The 17391-nt window shown below is 44.4% G+C and overlaps 1 protein-coding gene across 1 annotated transcript in view; it reads left to right on the top strand.

Moving 5' to 3' along the window:
- LOC148508357 (endoplasmic reticulum aminopeptidase 1-like) overlaps nucleotides 1–17391 on the top strand; it is a 57163-nt gene that overhangs the window by 24850 nt on the left and 14922 nt on the right. The window contains exons 12-16 of the mRNA XM_088444663.1: nucleotides 986–1065; nucleotides 7302–7485; nucleotides 12747–12903; nucleotides 12980–13164; nucleotides 15316–15474. Of these exons, the coding sequence (XP_088300789.1) occupies nucleotides 986–1065; nucleotides 7302–7485; nucleotides 12747–12903; nucleotides 12980–13164; nucleotides 15316–15474 (765 nt within the window). The remainder of the gene's footprint in view (nucleotides 1–985; nucleotides 1066–7301; nucleotides 7486–12746; nucleotides 12904–12979; nucleotides 13165–15315; nucleotides 15475–17391) is intronic.

Consider the following 17391-nt stretch of genomic DNA (forward strand, 5'->3'; position numbering starts at 1 on the left):
ACTTGGATCTTTCTGCTCCTTGTGTTTTCCCCGGACTGATGCTGAAAGAACCCTAAGGTTGGAGTCTTTCACAATGATGGGGAGATGTACTAAGCCTTGGAGAGAGATATAGTGGAAAGAGATAATGTACCAACCAATAAGCTCCTTTTACTTTACAGGCTGTGGGGTCTATGTACTAAACCTTGGAGAGAGACAAAGTGGATGGAGATAAAGTACCAAGCAATCAGTTCCTGTCAATTTACAGGCTGTGTTTGAAAAATGACAGTTTGGTTGGTACATTATCTCCATCCACTTTACCTCTTTCCAAGGCTTAGTACATAGACCCCTTTGTTTGAAAAATGACAGTTAAGAGCTGATTGGTTGGTACTGTGGACCTGATTCAGAGCCGCTCGCAAAAAGCGAGCACTCGCTCTGAATCAGGGAGGCCGCTTTTTTAAAAAAATCCGGCCTCCTGGCCACTCGCTAAACTGTGGGTGACCATCGGGCTTGCGACGAGACCCTTGTGGTAGGGTCTAGTTCCCGCAAGCCCCAGTGAGCTTCCGGCTCTAATAGAGCCGGAAGCTCACTACTGACATCACAAGTGATGTCAGTAGGGCCGCCCACAAATGCAAGGCGTTCCTTCGGGAACGCCTCCGTTTGACCAGTCACCCCCCTCCCCACCTACAAACGGGGCGAGCTGTCAATCAACATGGACAGCCGCCCCGTTTGTAGCAAGCCCCGGAGCGAGTGAATTTTTCACTCGCTCCAGGGCTTGTGCACGCGCAGTGCCCCACCATCGACCCGCTTGCGAGCAGGTCTGAATCAGGCCCTATATCTCTTTCCACTATATCTCTATCCAAGGCTTAGTACATCTACCTAAAGACAGATACTACTCTGGGAAACATCATGTCATCAGAAGGTAGAATAATATATCCTGCTTGGATCGAAGTAGATACTTTTCCATTTACATTTTATAATGTTCTAACTTTATCTTTTAATATTTTAGGTTGCTGTGGCATGTTCCATTGACATACATCACTAGTAAATCAAACACCATTCAAAGGTTTTTGCTTAAAACTAAGAACGGTATGTTCTCCTCATTGAGAAATGATGTTACTGTTTGAGAGTATTAAGGGCCAAATGTAATAGGGTCAGAGTTTAGCAGTAAGCCCTCACACTTTTTAAACTCTGCCAATGTAATAGAGTCTGAGAACATGGAAACTCGCAGGTTTTTAGACTAAAAACACTGTCACGATTTAAACTCTCACCCAGATGTTTTCCCATTTTGAAGATAAAACTTGACAAATGTGAGCAGTGGCGGATTTTGCCCAGGCGCTGCGAAGCTGCAGCCCCCCCCCCCAATAAAATCCGCCTCCTCAGTGTAGTCAGTGCAGTCCGTGACTGCACTCTCTACACTGTGACTGGCGGTGGCTTCCTATTGGAATCGCCATCTGCCAGTCAGATACACAACAGGCAGTCCCAGGGGAAGGTGTCTCCTCCCCCTGGGACTGCCAATCCGGGCTGCTATTGCAGAGAGCGGCTTCCAGGAGGCCAGGAGGAAGCCTCTTCTCTGCCTTTCAGCCAGCCCTACCCGGCTCCTGCGGGCTGCAGAGTATGCAACCCTTTGGAAGCCGGTGAAAATGCACATGCGGTGCTCCACAAGTGCGATCCACTAGTGCTCATGCGCCGTTCCCGGCACCTGTCACATCGATTTTGCAGGCGCCGGGACCCGGTCAGTAACTAGCTACTCCAGCGGTGACTCCCCCTCGTGGTGAGTCTTTTTGGCAGCGGCAGCCCCCCTCCTCTAAGAGGGTAGGAGCTGCCACTGAATGTGAGAGTTTACTGCTGAACTCTCACAATTTCTAAACTCTCATCCTATTACATTTGGCTCTAAGTGTGTAAACTAATGTTCGGCTGCCCTGCACTCGCCTGCTGACATTTTCTCAGGTGCATGCACTCTTCAATGTTCACTCATTATCACCCCCATTGCTATGTGCAGATGCAGGTTGTGTGTATGGAGGCATCCAAACATGGTATTTACATCTGTTAGTGTTCAGCATCTATATGAATCCAGGTCACTTAATTGTCCATTGTAGGATTAGTAATTTCCGACCTGGGAGTGTTTGCTGCTGTGTATTATATGTTGCTGTCCCTTGCTTTTATAGGAGGACTGAGGGGTCTTCTTAAAAACAATGGCAAAAAGTGACATAAAAAATTACAGCTTTTCAAGGTATATAGCAACTTTGTTGCAGCTGTATTTATATATTTTGTAGTTTTTCCATCTTTCACATTTACAAAAGACAGCACCGTATCCTCCATTACCACTGCGCATGTGACCACAGAACGAGCATCCAAGGAGCCAGCAGCTGCCGGCAGACATAACGTAACCCAGAGATGGTGTTATATTTTTAAGAGAAATGTAACTTCTCTTAACTATATAAATAATGTATGTGCGCAGCCACCATTGAAACCTATGATAGGCAGTAGCAGAGCCGGATTTAGGCCTCACGGGGCCCTAGGCAAGCCATTGTTTAGGGCCCCCCTCCATCAAACAATCTTTTGCATATATTACAGTAGGTGTCACTGGAGCAAGACACACACATCATATTATAAACACGCATCTATCTATCTATATATATATATATATATATATATATATATATATATACATGCAGTTTTATTTCTCAAAAGGAAACCTGTCCAATCTGTGGAAAGGAATAGACGGCACTCTTGAATCCTGACGAAAAGGTCTTAGGACCTTGAAACGTTGACTATGTATTTAATCTATCGGTGATCAATACACGTTTTATTGGAGACAAAAAAATGCCGCCTATTCTTTTCCACACGGGGAGGGCCATGTTTTCCTTATCTTGCTCCTGTGACACGGGAGGAAAGGGGGAAGAACAGAGGGAGACGGGAGGAAAGGGGGAAGAACATAGGGGGAGACGGGAGGAAAGGGGGAAGAACAGAGGGAGACAGGAGAAGGTGAGGGAACAGAAAATAAGCTAAAAACCACCTACATAATAGGTAGTAACTCAGCAAATAAATATAATATATATATATATTATATACATACACACACACACACACACACACACACACACACACACACACACACACACACACACACACACACACACACACACACACACACACACACACACTAACTAACTAGAAGCTGGTCTGGCACTCACATAACATAAGGCATATCCTTGCTTGGTGCCTTTGCTGAGCCAGAAGCTGCAAACATGTCCAAATAGCACGGCACTCAAGACTGATCGAAGTCAAAGTCAGCACAAATAGTCGTTTTCAACGTTTCATTCAGATGAGAATTTCCTGACGAAATTCTAATCTGAATGAAACGTTGAAAACGACTATTTGTGCTGACGTTGATTTCTATCAGTCTTGAGTGCCATGCTATTTGTATGTGTGTATATATATATATATATAATCAATAGTGTTCCTTCTAGCTCCGGCGGCAGGGCCTTCGGCCCGCGCGCATCCGGAAAGGGGGCGTGGTTATGAAAAGGGGGTGTGTCTATAAGACGCGTCCCCTTTTCATCATACTTGAGGGCGTGCCTGGTGCTTACGGACATGCCGGGCAGCCCCCAAGCGCTGCAGAAAGGGAGAATAGATGCCGGGCACATGCGCCCGGCGTCTATTCTCCGGCGGTGACCGGGTCACCGCATGTTTGTCCACCCGCGGGACACTGCGTCCCGCGGGTTAGAACGGCTCCCGCAGGCTGTTAGGGCGGGGCGCTTTTTGCCCTCCAGAAGGAGGGCAGGGCGCTTTTTGCCCTCCAGAAGGAGGGCAGGGCGCCGCGCCCCGCTAAAACAGCCTAGCGGGAACGCTATATCAATGAAAATGAACCGCACACAAAACATCAGTCAAAATGCCATATGGGTGCAGGGCAAAAAAACGTAACAGATATAGAACCACTACCTAAACGGAAGTGGAATCCAGCCAGCACACCGTTTGAAAAAGAATTTTATTTATTTTTAATATCCCAGAGCGGGGTGAAAAGCATCAGGTATCGATATGCATAGGGGGAGCCATGCTCTGAACCCCAACATTCAGAAGCCCCAACAGCTGTTTCGGATCCTCCGCAGTCCCCTGAGGAAGGAGGATCCGAAACAGTACATACACCCCCTCCCACCATCAGCGATCCCTGTCAGCAGCCATAGACTCTCTCCCCTCATGGCACAAACCTCCCTCCCCTCACAGACACCCTCCCAGCCCAGCAGAGACACCTGTCCCCTCACAGTTCCGCGCCTTTCTCCCCTCCCCTCCCCACCGGCTCCAGCAAATTTACCTGCCTATGACCTCCATATGCACGGCGCCTGCATGGCTCGCCTCTTCACGTAGCTCCAGCCTTAACAGCGGCACAGCGGGGGAGTGAGACAGTGAATCACTGTCACTGTCTGTCTGCGCTGCGGGCGCAGCGGCATCCTCCTCACGATGGGACTTCGTTCAGCAGCAGCATCCCCGAGCCCGCCCCTTCCTGCTTAATGATAGGGCAGGCCAGCCCCGTCCGACCTCAACTCCACCTCCTCCTCCCCCAGCTTAGTAGCAGCCCGGCAGCCGGGCCTCCGACATACTGCTACTACACTGCGCCGGTATGTGTGTCCTGTCTCCCGGCTGATGCTAGTAGCAGCATGACAAACAGCGCTGCAGGTTCTCCCCAGGCCCAGGGAAAGTTTTTGGTGGGCCTGGTCACGGGCCCCTTGGGACCCGCCGGGCCCTAGGCGGCCGCTTAGGTTGCCTAGCGGCAAATCCGGCCCTGGGCAGTAGGACTGTACACACACACACATGAGAAGGCAAAGATTTTTCTGAACTTCAAGAAAAAGTGTTGATCCCCTCCAAAGATTTCATTTTGTTTTCTGCAAATTAGGCACTTTCATTCTAAAATGAGTCCTACTGTGACTAGCAGACCTTTAACCTCGTTTGAGTCTATTTGTTGGAAACTCTCTTCTACCAGGGGCCTAATCTCCACTATTTATGCTTTATTAGGTGAAGAAGTAGGCCCTAACTGGGACTCTCATAAATTAGCATGGGACTTAGGACCTGATTCAGAACCGATCGCTAGATGCGTTCGCACACTAGAGGCGTATGCAAAATTTGGCAAGGCAGGCGATCACACAGCAAGGCATAAGCACGCCCACTATGTCTTGGTGTGCGATCGCTCTGTGTACTGTATGCAGACGCCCACCAGCTGTCTTAAGACGCCCACTTGTGCACGTCATCTCCAGGAAGTGTATGCAACCAACGGTACATCAAGTACCATCGGATGCACTTGTGGCTGACCATACTCTACCGCAAGCACTGACAGTGATTCAGTGTAAAATTCAGCCAGGTGATGTGTACTATGACGCTGCCTCTTAATTATACACGGCTCTGAAACTGCATTGAGATGCTCAGGTACGCCTGCGTTCGCACCTCCACTCCCCTGTTTATAGTGGCCAGCCCCTGTCACCACCCACAAATGGCATCTCCTGTCACTCAATCTGCCGGGCTGTCTATGCGCAGCGAGCGAACGCTTCCTGATCGCTCACACTGGTTTGCGCATTGCGATGTGTGCGCATGCGCAGAATTGGCTGCCTGCGTGCGAACACATCCTAGCGAGCGGGTCTGAATCAGTTCCATAGATCTTAGATATACTATGGACAGTGAAGATTGGACAGAAATCTGGGGCAATGCCGCATCTAGTTCTATCTGTGTCAAGATTAAGGAAAATATTTATAAATTACTATATCAGTGGTATTATGTACCATCTCGTTTAAAAACTATGTATCCTGATGTGTCGGGTAGGTGCTGGATGGGTTGTCGGAAAGAGGGCACCTTTTTGCATATTTGGTGGTCCTGTCCAAAATTGGCTGGTATATGGCAAGAAGTTATCAATTTCCTCTCGCACAATTGAGACTATTATTCCTTCTGACCCTAAATATCTCCTCCTTCCCTTAAATCTCCCTAACCTCTCCTGGTATCAGAATAAACTGCTATGGCATATTGTCTCTGCCATGACCTGCCAAATAGCAACCGATTAGAAAAACCCTACACCATCTCCTGTGCAGGCAATCTTAACATGTGTTTGGTATGTTTATGGAATTGAATATATGACTGCTTTAATACGTCACTCCTCGAAATCCTTTAACAAGATGGTCCCCCTGGCTGACCCCCCAAAACGCTGCTTCTCCATTCAGTACTTCCTTTTTTCAATTTTTTCGTCCTTATTGTGTTTTTTGCGGGTTTCTGAAGAGAGACCACACCCTCCCCCCCAATGTCTACTTTTTTTTTCCCCTCTCTACTTTTGTCCTTTTTCATCTTCCTTTCTCTCCAATTCTTCTCTACTTTTTTTAGCTACTTCTTTTTTTGGATGGCTTGCCACATTGCCGTTGTGAGATTGTTGTCTTGCTCTTATATATTTTTCTTAAAAATGGATCACTACACTTATGGTTTGATTCATATGTGACGCTGTTTTATATGTTTGTTATGTCTCTGAGTTATGTCTGGTGTATATAACTGTGATTCGTTCAATAAGAAGTGTTTAAAAAAAAATAAAAAAGAAGAGGCAGAGATTTCTCCACACTTTACACTTTAGTAAATAAAAAGAAATGATATCTTAGTTTATTAAATAGACACCATACTATTATCATCTAGCCAGTTGGCATTTCCCTCACACACCATTCCTAAGGCTACAGTAGTAATTTAACTCTTCTAACCGGTTGTGAATCCATTGGAGGCAATAAGGACATCAACTTATTAACTTGAAATTCAATATATAAAAAAGGTACAATGCTTACAGAATAAAACAATGATAAATTAAAAAGGGAATAAGATAACCAGAATAATCACCTTACATGGGGTCACTAATTACGTAGGCTTGTCTGCGGCTGGCATGGCAGGGTGCTACAGACAGTAACAGACTACTCACAGTTTGACTGGAGACCACACAGAATTAACAATAAACCTTAATGTAAATATCTTACACAGATTTATGCAAGGGAGGCAATGGGTTAAGAGACGAGACCCACCGACTGGTGTCTCTGAGCCATACAGATGTAAAACTGCATTATTTCCTTGGATAATTAGTCCATCTCCTTTACAGATATTCATACCTTCATTTTAACCCTTGCTTTGCTTGCTCTCAAGGAGATTCATATTAAGACAGTCATTTATATCTGAGGGGATTAAACATTATAAATCTATGTTTGATGATATAAAATGACCTCCTGCCATGCCATAATTTCCACAAACCCAATTTTGATTAAAATGCTCCTTTCTAAGATTAGTAAAATTGTTTTGTGCTTATATATGTGCTCTAGATGTGCTGGTCCTGGCAGAGGAGGTTGAGTGGATAAAGTTCAATGTGGGAATGAATGGCTACTACATTGTACATTATGAGGGCGATGGCTGGGATGCACTGATAAAACTCCTGAAAGAGGATCACACGGCTATTAGCAGCAATGACCGGGCCAGTCTCATTAACAATGCATTTCAGCTTGTCAGGTAAGAGACTAAGGGATCTTTGTACCATAGAATGTACAGAAAGCTGCTTAAACTTAACCTCCTCCCTGGTGCCTAACCCTCCCTCCCCCCTCTCTCTCTCTACCCCTAACCCTCCCTCCCCGCTGCCTAATCCTATCCTCCCTAGTGCCTAACCCTAACCCTCCTCCCTTAGTGCCTAACCATCCCCCCTCTCTCTCTCTACCCCTAACCCTCCCTCCTCGCTGCTTAAACCTAACTTCCTCCCTGGTCCCTAACCCTCCCTACCTGCTGCCTAAACCTAACCTCCCTAGTGCCTAACCCCAATCCCATTACTTACCATCTGGATGTTGGTGGCCAGGATGCCGGTGCCAGGATTCTGACAGGTGTTGGGGTTCCGGTGCCGGCATTCTAAGCACCGGCATCCCGACTGTCAGGATTATGACTACATCCCGTAATATATTTATGTCACATATGCACCAAAACGCAGCAGAACTGGCCTCCACCACCACTGAAGAGATAATGAAAGATTTCAGTGCAGACAGGAGGAGTAGCTGTGCCTAAATAATAGTGATTGCTTTCATTACCTTGCATGCACTACCTGAACCCACCTCTGTCTCAAGGCAGATATGGAAGAAACAGTGATAATGCGCCCACTCTCTGCCATACTTGCTTTGATACGTAGTTCTCTATTCATTTTACTCAAATCATGCAGAAGCAAACATGATTTAAGTATCCCAGCTGTAGGAAAAACTTAACGGACAAGATAACCCAATTATCATCTCCGTTAATGCCTGACTCCTACTACATCGCACTGTGTAGAGAACAAGCCATTGCACTTTACTGCACTTAATGTTTTCTGCTTTTCAGGTAGCAGAAAAATGTTCAAAACAAATCCTTAAAGGCTTACCTATATGTCATCTGAGAATGGCCTTATACAAGGAAAATCCTTATTTCTGCCGATAACTGCAGGGACCGATGGCTCTCGTTCTATCAGTCCCTGCAGCTGGCTGAAACTCTGCCCACTCTCCTCCCCTTATTCTGTAATTACAGTGCCAGTGTAATTACACAGCATTGTAAAACTGTAATATTGGTAATATATCGGCCAGGAGTCAGCGGGAAGCCACCGGAGGCCTGCCAGGTGCAGGACAGCAGTAATGGTTCAGCCTACCCCCCAGACTCCGGTGTCAATTGGCTCTCATTGACTAGCTAATTATCTGCCCACCCACCAGTGACGCGGAGTCATACACCATGCAGCGCGTTATGCCTGGCGTGATTGAGCCGCCAGGTCCCGTGCAACTCTGCTAACGTTGGGCATCTTTCTTTGCTGAAAATGCATCTAAGTTGCAATTCTATGTGACTAGGACGCACCAGGAGACTCTGCTGATTAATTTGATATGTGACACTTGTATATATTGCAGCGGTTCTCAAACTGTGGGTCGCGACCCCAGAGTGGGTCGCGCCCATCTCAGCATGGGGTCGCAACTCACCCAAAGCAAGTTAAAATGCCTGGACCAGTCCCACTCCCTGGCGCCGCTGCAATGTTAATTCTCAGAGGTACACCTGCATCAGCAGTCCCCCACCGGGTCCTCCTCCCTGCACTGTGATTGACACCCATGAGACGTCCCGACGTTCGTGCGCCATGACGTCACCTGGGTGTCAGTCACAGTGAAGGAGCCGCACCGCAGCCTGTATAATTGTAGGACGGAGTCACTGCCCTGCCCTAGCAACAGCGAGTAGCAGCTTTATATATAGTGTTAAAAAGAAAGAACCATTTTTAATGGTAAGTAAAGTAAAATGTAGAACTAGGGGCATAAATTAAAATAGGATGATGTTTATACATGTTATGCCACTCAACCTCCCTTGTCCATCATCTTCCCTATATTTGTTTTATGCCCATCAGCTTTCTTATATATATGTATGCCATACAATCTTTAAGGAAGATGATGGTCCTAAAACAAATATAGGAAAGATGATGGGCAAGGGGGGTAATGTGCATACATTTAATGCCTCATCATCATTCCCCCCCCATGCCCATCATCTTTTTATATTTTATTATGCCATCCTCTTTCTTAAATATTCTTATATCATCTTTCTTATTTATATTTATGCCCACCATATTCCTTTTTATAGCATACAAATATATAAGAAATATGATGGGCATAAATATATATAAGCAGGATGATGGACATTAAAAAATTATATACATAAATATTTAATTCGAAAAATCAACAGGGGCGGGATGCATCACGCTGCCTTTCACATGCATGCCGGTGTTGATTATGCTGGTATGCATGAAGGTGACCACAAAGGACAGCTCTCTTGGTAAAAGCTGTCCTTTGCAAATGAGGGACATCCGGGTCTATGACCCAGAAGTCCCTCTGGTGTCATTCTGAGCATGCACAGAGTGACATGCGTTGCTAAGGGTGCTAGGAGGGATCTGATTGGCGTTAGCACTTAGGCGTTATCTGAAGATGGCGTTATCCACCACTTGGTGCATACAGTATGAGAAATGCGGTCAAAACCCTGAAAACAGCATTTTCGGGGGTTTGAACGCATTTCTCTCATTGCTGCATCCCGCCCCAGATCTTAAAAAAAAAAAAAAAAAAATGGGTTACCTATAAATATATAGGGGCATTGTTCTACGGTAACTTCCTGGGGTCCTGTAAAAAAAAATGTTTTGTCAGACGGGGTCCCAGTGCAAAATAGTTTGAGAACCCCTGATATATTGCATATCACTGTCTTGGAGAGCCAATCAGAGTGCAGCCTCGCCCTTGCAGCAGCAGCAGCCAGTCACTCACACGGCACAATCGTTTTTTCTGTGACTTGCTTCAGTAAAATCATCAATGCTCAGCTCCTTTTTGTACACCTAAACCTTCCTCGACCAATGCTGTATAGAATAGTGAAAACCCCATCAAAATCCATCCAGTGGTTCAAAATATTAGCCTGAACAACAGACAGACCCCTAAACTGGGGACGAGAGCGAGAGAGCGAGAGAGCGCGAGAGAGAGCGAGAGAGAGATATATATATATATTAGTGCAGTGGTTCTCAAACTCGGTCCTCACAGAGTTCACGTTTGCAGGTCACCTAGTTGGTGTACAGGTGGAGCTAATATCTCACTTGTGATTCTGTGAGGAGACCTGGAAAGCATGCACTGTTTGGGGTCCTGGGGACCGAGTTTGAGAACCTGTGGATTAGTGTGAAAACTACAAATTTATGTTAAAAATGTAATGAAAAATGGGGCCTATTTGTCAAGCTTTTTTTCATAAAATTATGTGGAAACTGCAGTTCCTGCATAATTTTATGAATTATTGTTATGTACTTATAGCACAATTCAGGAGATTTCACAAAAAATCCAGCAGAGTGATAGTTAGCACTGCAGGTAGCAGTATTATCAGTGGGGACTACAATCTGACCAATATGTACCAAAGTCCGTTAGTTTACATAACAGGTTCTCAAACTTGGTCCTCAGGACCCCAAACAGTGCATGTTTTCCAGGTCTCCTCACAGAATCACAAGTGACATAATTATCTCCACCTGTGTATTTTTTAAAATGTGTCAGTGAGTAATGAATACACCTGTGCTCCTGCTAGGTGATCTACAAAATGTGATCTGTTTGGGGTCCTGAGGACCGAGTTTGAGAAACACTGGTTTACACCGTATTCAAATGGTGTAAACAGCTACTAAGCCTATGGAGGCTTACGAACCTCCGGCCAGCATTGGAAACTGACACTGTACAGTGTTAACTTCCCCCAGAGAAGTGAGACTTCGACAAAATGCCAGGGATATACCTCGCAGGGACAGCGGTTACCGCAACCACTGTCTGTGAGTTTCCCTTTCATTACAAATTAAAATATCGACCGCAAAACGGATACTTAATTATCGCGTCAGTTCTGCAATTACTAATACAAAGGTTCTTAAGTCACAAATAAATATAGGACTATTTATAGACATATTAACACCATTGGAGGGAAACTCTTATAGAACTTTTACCCTTCCATTATCATCTTAAAGTCACCTCTCCACCTATAAAGCTATATCCCCTGGTCAAAGTGTCGCCATGCAGTTCAGCTGTCAAAAATTAGCCCTTGTCCTAATAGATTCAGGTGTGCTTAGTAGCTACTATATACAATTGTATTATGTTATATTTTTCTGTAATTATTATTTGAGATATAATACTCCTATCTTCCAATATTCCTGGTGGCAGGTATGGCAAAATGGGGCTGATTCTGAATTGGGAGCAAAGCAAGAACGTACAAGTTAATGTCTCCACACGTCTTCCGGACGTTTCACCGAATTCCCGATAGTTGATCCGCTGACCGGAAATGCAGATCGCTGGCCATCGATGATCAGTGAAATTCTTTACGTTAAAAATCCCCTATTTGCTGATCATGATCATATTTTGATAGTGATCAGCAAACCAGTTAAATCGATCATGTTGGTTTTCACAGATGCCCTGGCATCTGGGGATCAGGGAATTGGCCCAATACATTGCAGATGTATAGGGGCCTTAACTTGCAACTTAGGCAAAACCATGCCGCACTGCAGGTGGGGAAGATTTTAAATGTGCAGACAGATTAGGATTTGGGAGGGGTGTGTCCAAATGCAAATCTAAATTGCAGTGTAACAATAAAGCTGCCCAGTATATATGGCAAATATAGTAAATGCGGCTGAATCTGTATGCAAAGTGCTCTGTTACAGTGTCACAGGCGCTCACACTGTACTATAGCATTGCGCGTGCAGATACACCCGCATTGGCACACAGAATATAGGCATGCCACATATTATTTTAATCAGCAGAAGCTGCTTGTGCGTCCTATTGGCATCGTTGTGCGAATAAGACAAATTTCATGGGCGCTGCCAAGTCGCACACAATGGTATGGCACAACTAGAAGAGCTGTTTAACGCACACGGAGGACACATCTGTATTTGTTATAGGGACGTGCAGGCTCGGATAGGTTCGAGTTTGCACGTGGAGTTCGGATTTTTCCCTCCAAAAAAACGGAACTCAGAAAGAGGCAAAACGTCATCTTGCACGGACGAACATCATCATTCCTGGACTTTTGTCCAGGAATGATGATGTTCGTCCATGCAAGATGACGTTTTGCCTCTTTCTGAGTTCCGTTTTTTTGGAGGGAAAAATCCAAACACCACGTGCAAACTCGAACCTATCCGAGCCTGCACATCCCTAATTTGTTACATCTTATTCATCAATATCTGAGACCCCCCACCCCCTCTTCCTATCATAATATATGTAATGATGCAATTGCTCCCCCTTCCCTAGCATTGGACGTTTACCAATTGACAAAGCTCTCAGTTTAACAACATACTTGAACAAGGAGGATAAGATTATGCCGGTGTTCCAAGGAATGGGTGAGCTGATTCCTATATATAAGCTAATGGAAAAGAGAGACATGAAGGAGATTGAAGATCAATTGAAGGTGATTACAGTATGTGCATTGAATAATCTGATGTGTGTGATGCAGTTACTGAGTTACATTTCATTCTTTGCCGTAGGCGTATATTTTAAACCTTTTCCGCAATCTCATTGATGCACAGTCATGGACAGATGACGGCACAGTATCTGAGAGGATGCTACGCAGTTCCCTGCTTCTGCTGGCATGTTTCCGCAAATACCAGCCATGTGTAGAGAAGGCTGAGGAGTATCAGAAGCAATGGCAGGAGTCCAATGGTACCATGAGGTCTGTCCAATCACTTAACCGCTGTGCAGATGCTGATGAGTACTGTAACCGCTGTGCAGATGCTGATGAGCACTGTAACCGCTGTGCAGATGCTGATGAGTACTGTAACCGCTGTGCAGATGCTGATGAGTACTGTAACCGCTGTGCAGATGCTGATGAGTACTGTAACCGCTGTGCTGATACTGATGAGTACTGTAACCGCTGTACAGATGCTGATGAGTACTGTAACCACTGTGCAGATGCTGATGAGTACTGTAGCCATTGTGCAGATGCTGATAAGTACTATAACCGATGTACAGACACCGATAAGTACTGTAACCTCTGTGCAGATGCTGATGAGTACTGTAGCCGTTGTGCAGATGCTGATAAGTACTATAACCGATGTACAGACACCGATAAGTACTGTAACCTCTGTGCAGATGCTAAGTACTATAACCGCTGTACAGACACCGATAAGTACTGTAACCTCTGTGCAGATGCTGATAAGTACTGTAACTGCTGTGCACATGCCGATAACTAGTGTAACCACTGTGCAGATGCTAAGTACTATAACCGCTGTACAGACACCGATTAGGACTGTAACCTCTGTACAGACGCCGATAAGTACTGTAACCTCTGTGCAGATGCTGGTAAGTACTGTAACTGCTGTGCACATGCCGATAACTACTGTAATTGCTGTGCAGATGCTAAGTACTATAACCGCTGTACAGACACCGATAAGTACTGTAACCTCTGTACAGACGCCGATAAGTACTGTAACCTCTGTGCAGATGCTGGTAAGTACTGTAACTGCTGTGCACATGCCGATAACTACTGTAATTGCTGTGCAGATGCTAAGTACTATAACCGCTGTACAGACACCGATAAGTACTGTAACCTCTGTACAGACGCCGATAAGTACTGTAACCTCTGTGCAGATGCTGGTAAGTACTGTAACTGCTGTGCACATGCCGATAACTACTGTAATTGCTGTGCAGATGCTAAGTACTATAACCGCTGTACAGACACCGATAAGTACTGTAACCTCTGTACAGACGCCGATAAGTACTGTAACCTCTGTGCAGATGCTGGTAAGTACTGTAACTGCTGTGCACATGCCGATAACTACTGTAATTGCTGTGCAGATGCTAAGTACTATAACCGCTGTACAGACACCGATAAGTACTGTAACCTCTGTACAGACGCCGATAAGTACTGTAACCTCTGTGCAGATGCTGGTAAGTACTGTAACTGCTGTGCACATGCCGATAACTACTGTAATTGCTGTGCAGATACCGATAACTACTGTAACCACTGTACAGATGCTGATAAGCACCCTAATTGTGTAATTGTGTCTCTTACAAATTCTGTAAACTGAGATACCCTCTTCTAACCAGCAAAAGAAAACCAAATGGTACTTTGGTTATCCCCATATAAAGTTCCAACCGTAAACTAGAAGTAATTTTCCTTATTACCAAGACTGAGAACAACAGGGATAACGTGTATATTGTACCGGTGATCTCTGCTCATCTTAAGTTGCCTGATTATAATGAAAATACTCATTTATCAACAAGTGATATTCTTGTAATTTAACATTAGGGGGGTTGTCCAAAGGGTTACGAAAGAAATCCCCACATTTTTAGCCAAAAATAGGGATTTTGCATTATTTTTCACCTTTTCTGGGATGGAGAAAACTTTTCTCCAGTTTTTTTTTTTCACCTGTTGCCGTTTTCGCCTGTTTTTTGCCCAAAATGTTGCCGTTTTCGCCGCTAATTGAATATTGTTTTATTTTTATTTTCATGACGTACATTAAGAGGACATACTTCATTGAGGAAGTGCGCCATTTACCTCATTGAGGAAGTGCGCCATTTACCTCATTGAGGAAGTGCGCCATTTACCTCATTGAGGAAGTGCGCCATTTACCTCATTGAGGAAGTGCGCCATTTACCTCATTGAGGAAGTGCGCCATTTACCTCATTGAGGAAGTGCGCCATTTAAGGAATATAACCGAATTCTATGCTATTGTTTTGTGAGAAGTACGGTTAAAACGTATTATTTCTTTCTGATTTTCCTTTTTCTTTATTTCTTTTCCGTGGTGCATTGTGCTTTGTTACATAATTTTAATTTTTGTTCTGTATGTTAACTTATCAGTCGTCTCTGTTATGTCGTTAGTTTGCCACGTGATGTGGTCATGGCTGTCTACTCTGTAGGAGTGCAAACACCTGAAGGATGGGACTATTTGTTTGAAAAATATAAAACCGCATCAACCGGTGAAATGTATCAGATTGAATACGCTTTGACTTTTACTCAGAATACAGACAAGCTGCAATGGTAATTATTTATAGTAAGAGGACTACCAGACATTTGCACATTGTGGAGGCCATTATGGTTGTTTGTTTCCTCCCCCCCCATAAAAAAAAACTCCAAAAGATGAGAAAATACCAGCAACAAACCTATGTAAGTGACTATATGACTACACGGGTGAGCCTTACAAAAAACAAAAGGAGTTTCCACAAAATAGCTAGGAGATAATTGTGAAAAATGTGTTAAACTTTACATACAGTATATTTATGACTGATTACTGTATACTATGTATTCAGCACCGTCTTAACAGCATTATAGGCCCTGGGCAAAGCAATGCTCTGGGGCCTCTAACAACAAAATCAGTGTTTAAACATAAAAAAACATGATGTAAACCGAGGATTAGAGACTGCACCTTCCTCTTTTCCAGCTTGCAGTGCAGTTCTTGCTCTGTCTGTGTAAGTATGGGGGCTCCAAGAGAGAAGGAGGGCCAAGGGAGGACATGCCCCCTGTACTCCCTTAATCCGGCTCTGTGGTTGAAGGCAGGTAGATAATGTTGCCTGGCTGCTCTGATTGAAAGAGCAGCTGGGGAGCATTTTTCTCTGTCTGGCTCTCAGCCAACTGGCCTAATCAAGTAGATGCCCACTGGCCCAGCCTGCCCCTGATCCAAGGTCCCTACAGTCGTGGGGCCCTGGGCAGCTGCCCAGTGTGCCCCTAAGTTAATATGGCCCTGTATTTATTATTATATAGCACCAGCACAATCCACATTACTTTACAACTCTAGTGCCAACTGCACACCGCCGTGGTGACCCCAAGTATAAGAGAGCAGTCACTGACAAAACCATGCTCCTTCAACACTATCAGTTAACTTCTGGGTGTTTAGCTGCTGCGGCACCTCTTTGCTGGAGACTGTGACTGGTTTCTTCTGACCACCTTTTGTGCACCAGTACTGCTGCATAGCAGGTAGAATGCTGTTATCAACCAAGGACAGCCAGTGGAGGGTATACAGTGGTACCTCTTATCTGTAGGTCCCAGGAGTTCAGCAGATGATAGGCATCTTACAGTAATAGAGCTGGATCTTTTGGAAGAGTAGTGACTATTGATCAAAAATTACACTTAAGAGAGTTGTTAAACATCACAAAAATGTAGTGACTATACACACAGACACATACAGTATAGCTACACATGGAATACAAATTGAACACTTTTTACACACACGTTGGCAGGGGGTAATCCAGAGAGCGTCTAAAATGGAATTAAAATTAATCTAGAGCCAACGAAAAAACTATTTAAATGTATTTTACGCTTAAATAATGATTGCAACGACATTAATAAATGTGATACAATTAAAACAAATTGTCAGAGTTAACAATAGGAAAGTTAATCAATATCTTTTTAAAGGAAATAATAAAAGTGTTTTTCTCTATTTGATTTGTAGATCTTATGGAGTGATAATTCTAGGATGTCCATCATTTATTTTATAGATCTCCACCATAATGCCAAACACATTACAGAGAATATTAATCACTTTTTCAATCCCTGCTATATTGGAGCTTACTGAATTCTTAACCATACAAACATCATTCTTTGTTTAGCCAGTTAATCTACCAGTATGCTTTTGGAGTGTGGGAGGAAACTATGATTCCCAAAGGAAATTACATACAAAGATATCCAGGCATTGTTAAGCTAGGTACACACTAGACGACTTGCAAAAGATGTGATGACGTCAAGGATTTCCCTTGAACTCCCAGACAAACAATCTAGTGCATACACACTGTGCAATACAACAAACGACCAAAGATATATCTTGCATCGTTTGGTGGTTAGATCGTTAACTATATAATGTAACCGTATCGCCTGGTCGTTCGGTAGTGCACAATCTGAGAGGAATCGTTAACGAGATTGACAGATCTCCCTGCATGTACAAAAGATCTGAAGATGCCACGA

This window comes from Taudactylus pleione, unplaced genomic scaffold (assembly GCF_031769625.1).
Source record: "Taudactylus pleione unplaced genomic scaffold, aTauple2 ptg000370l, whole genome shotgun sequence".
Taxonomy (NCBI): domain Eukaryota; kingdom Metazoa; phylum Chordata; class Amphibia; order Anura; family Myobatrachidae; genus Taudactylus; species Taudactylus pleione.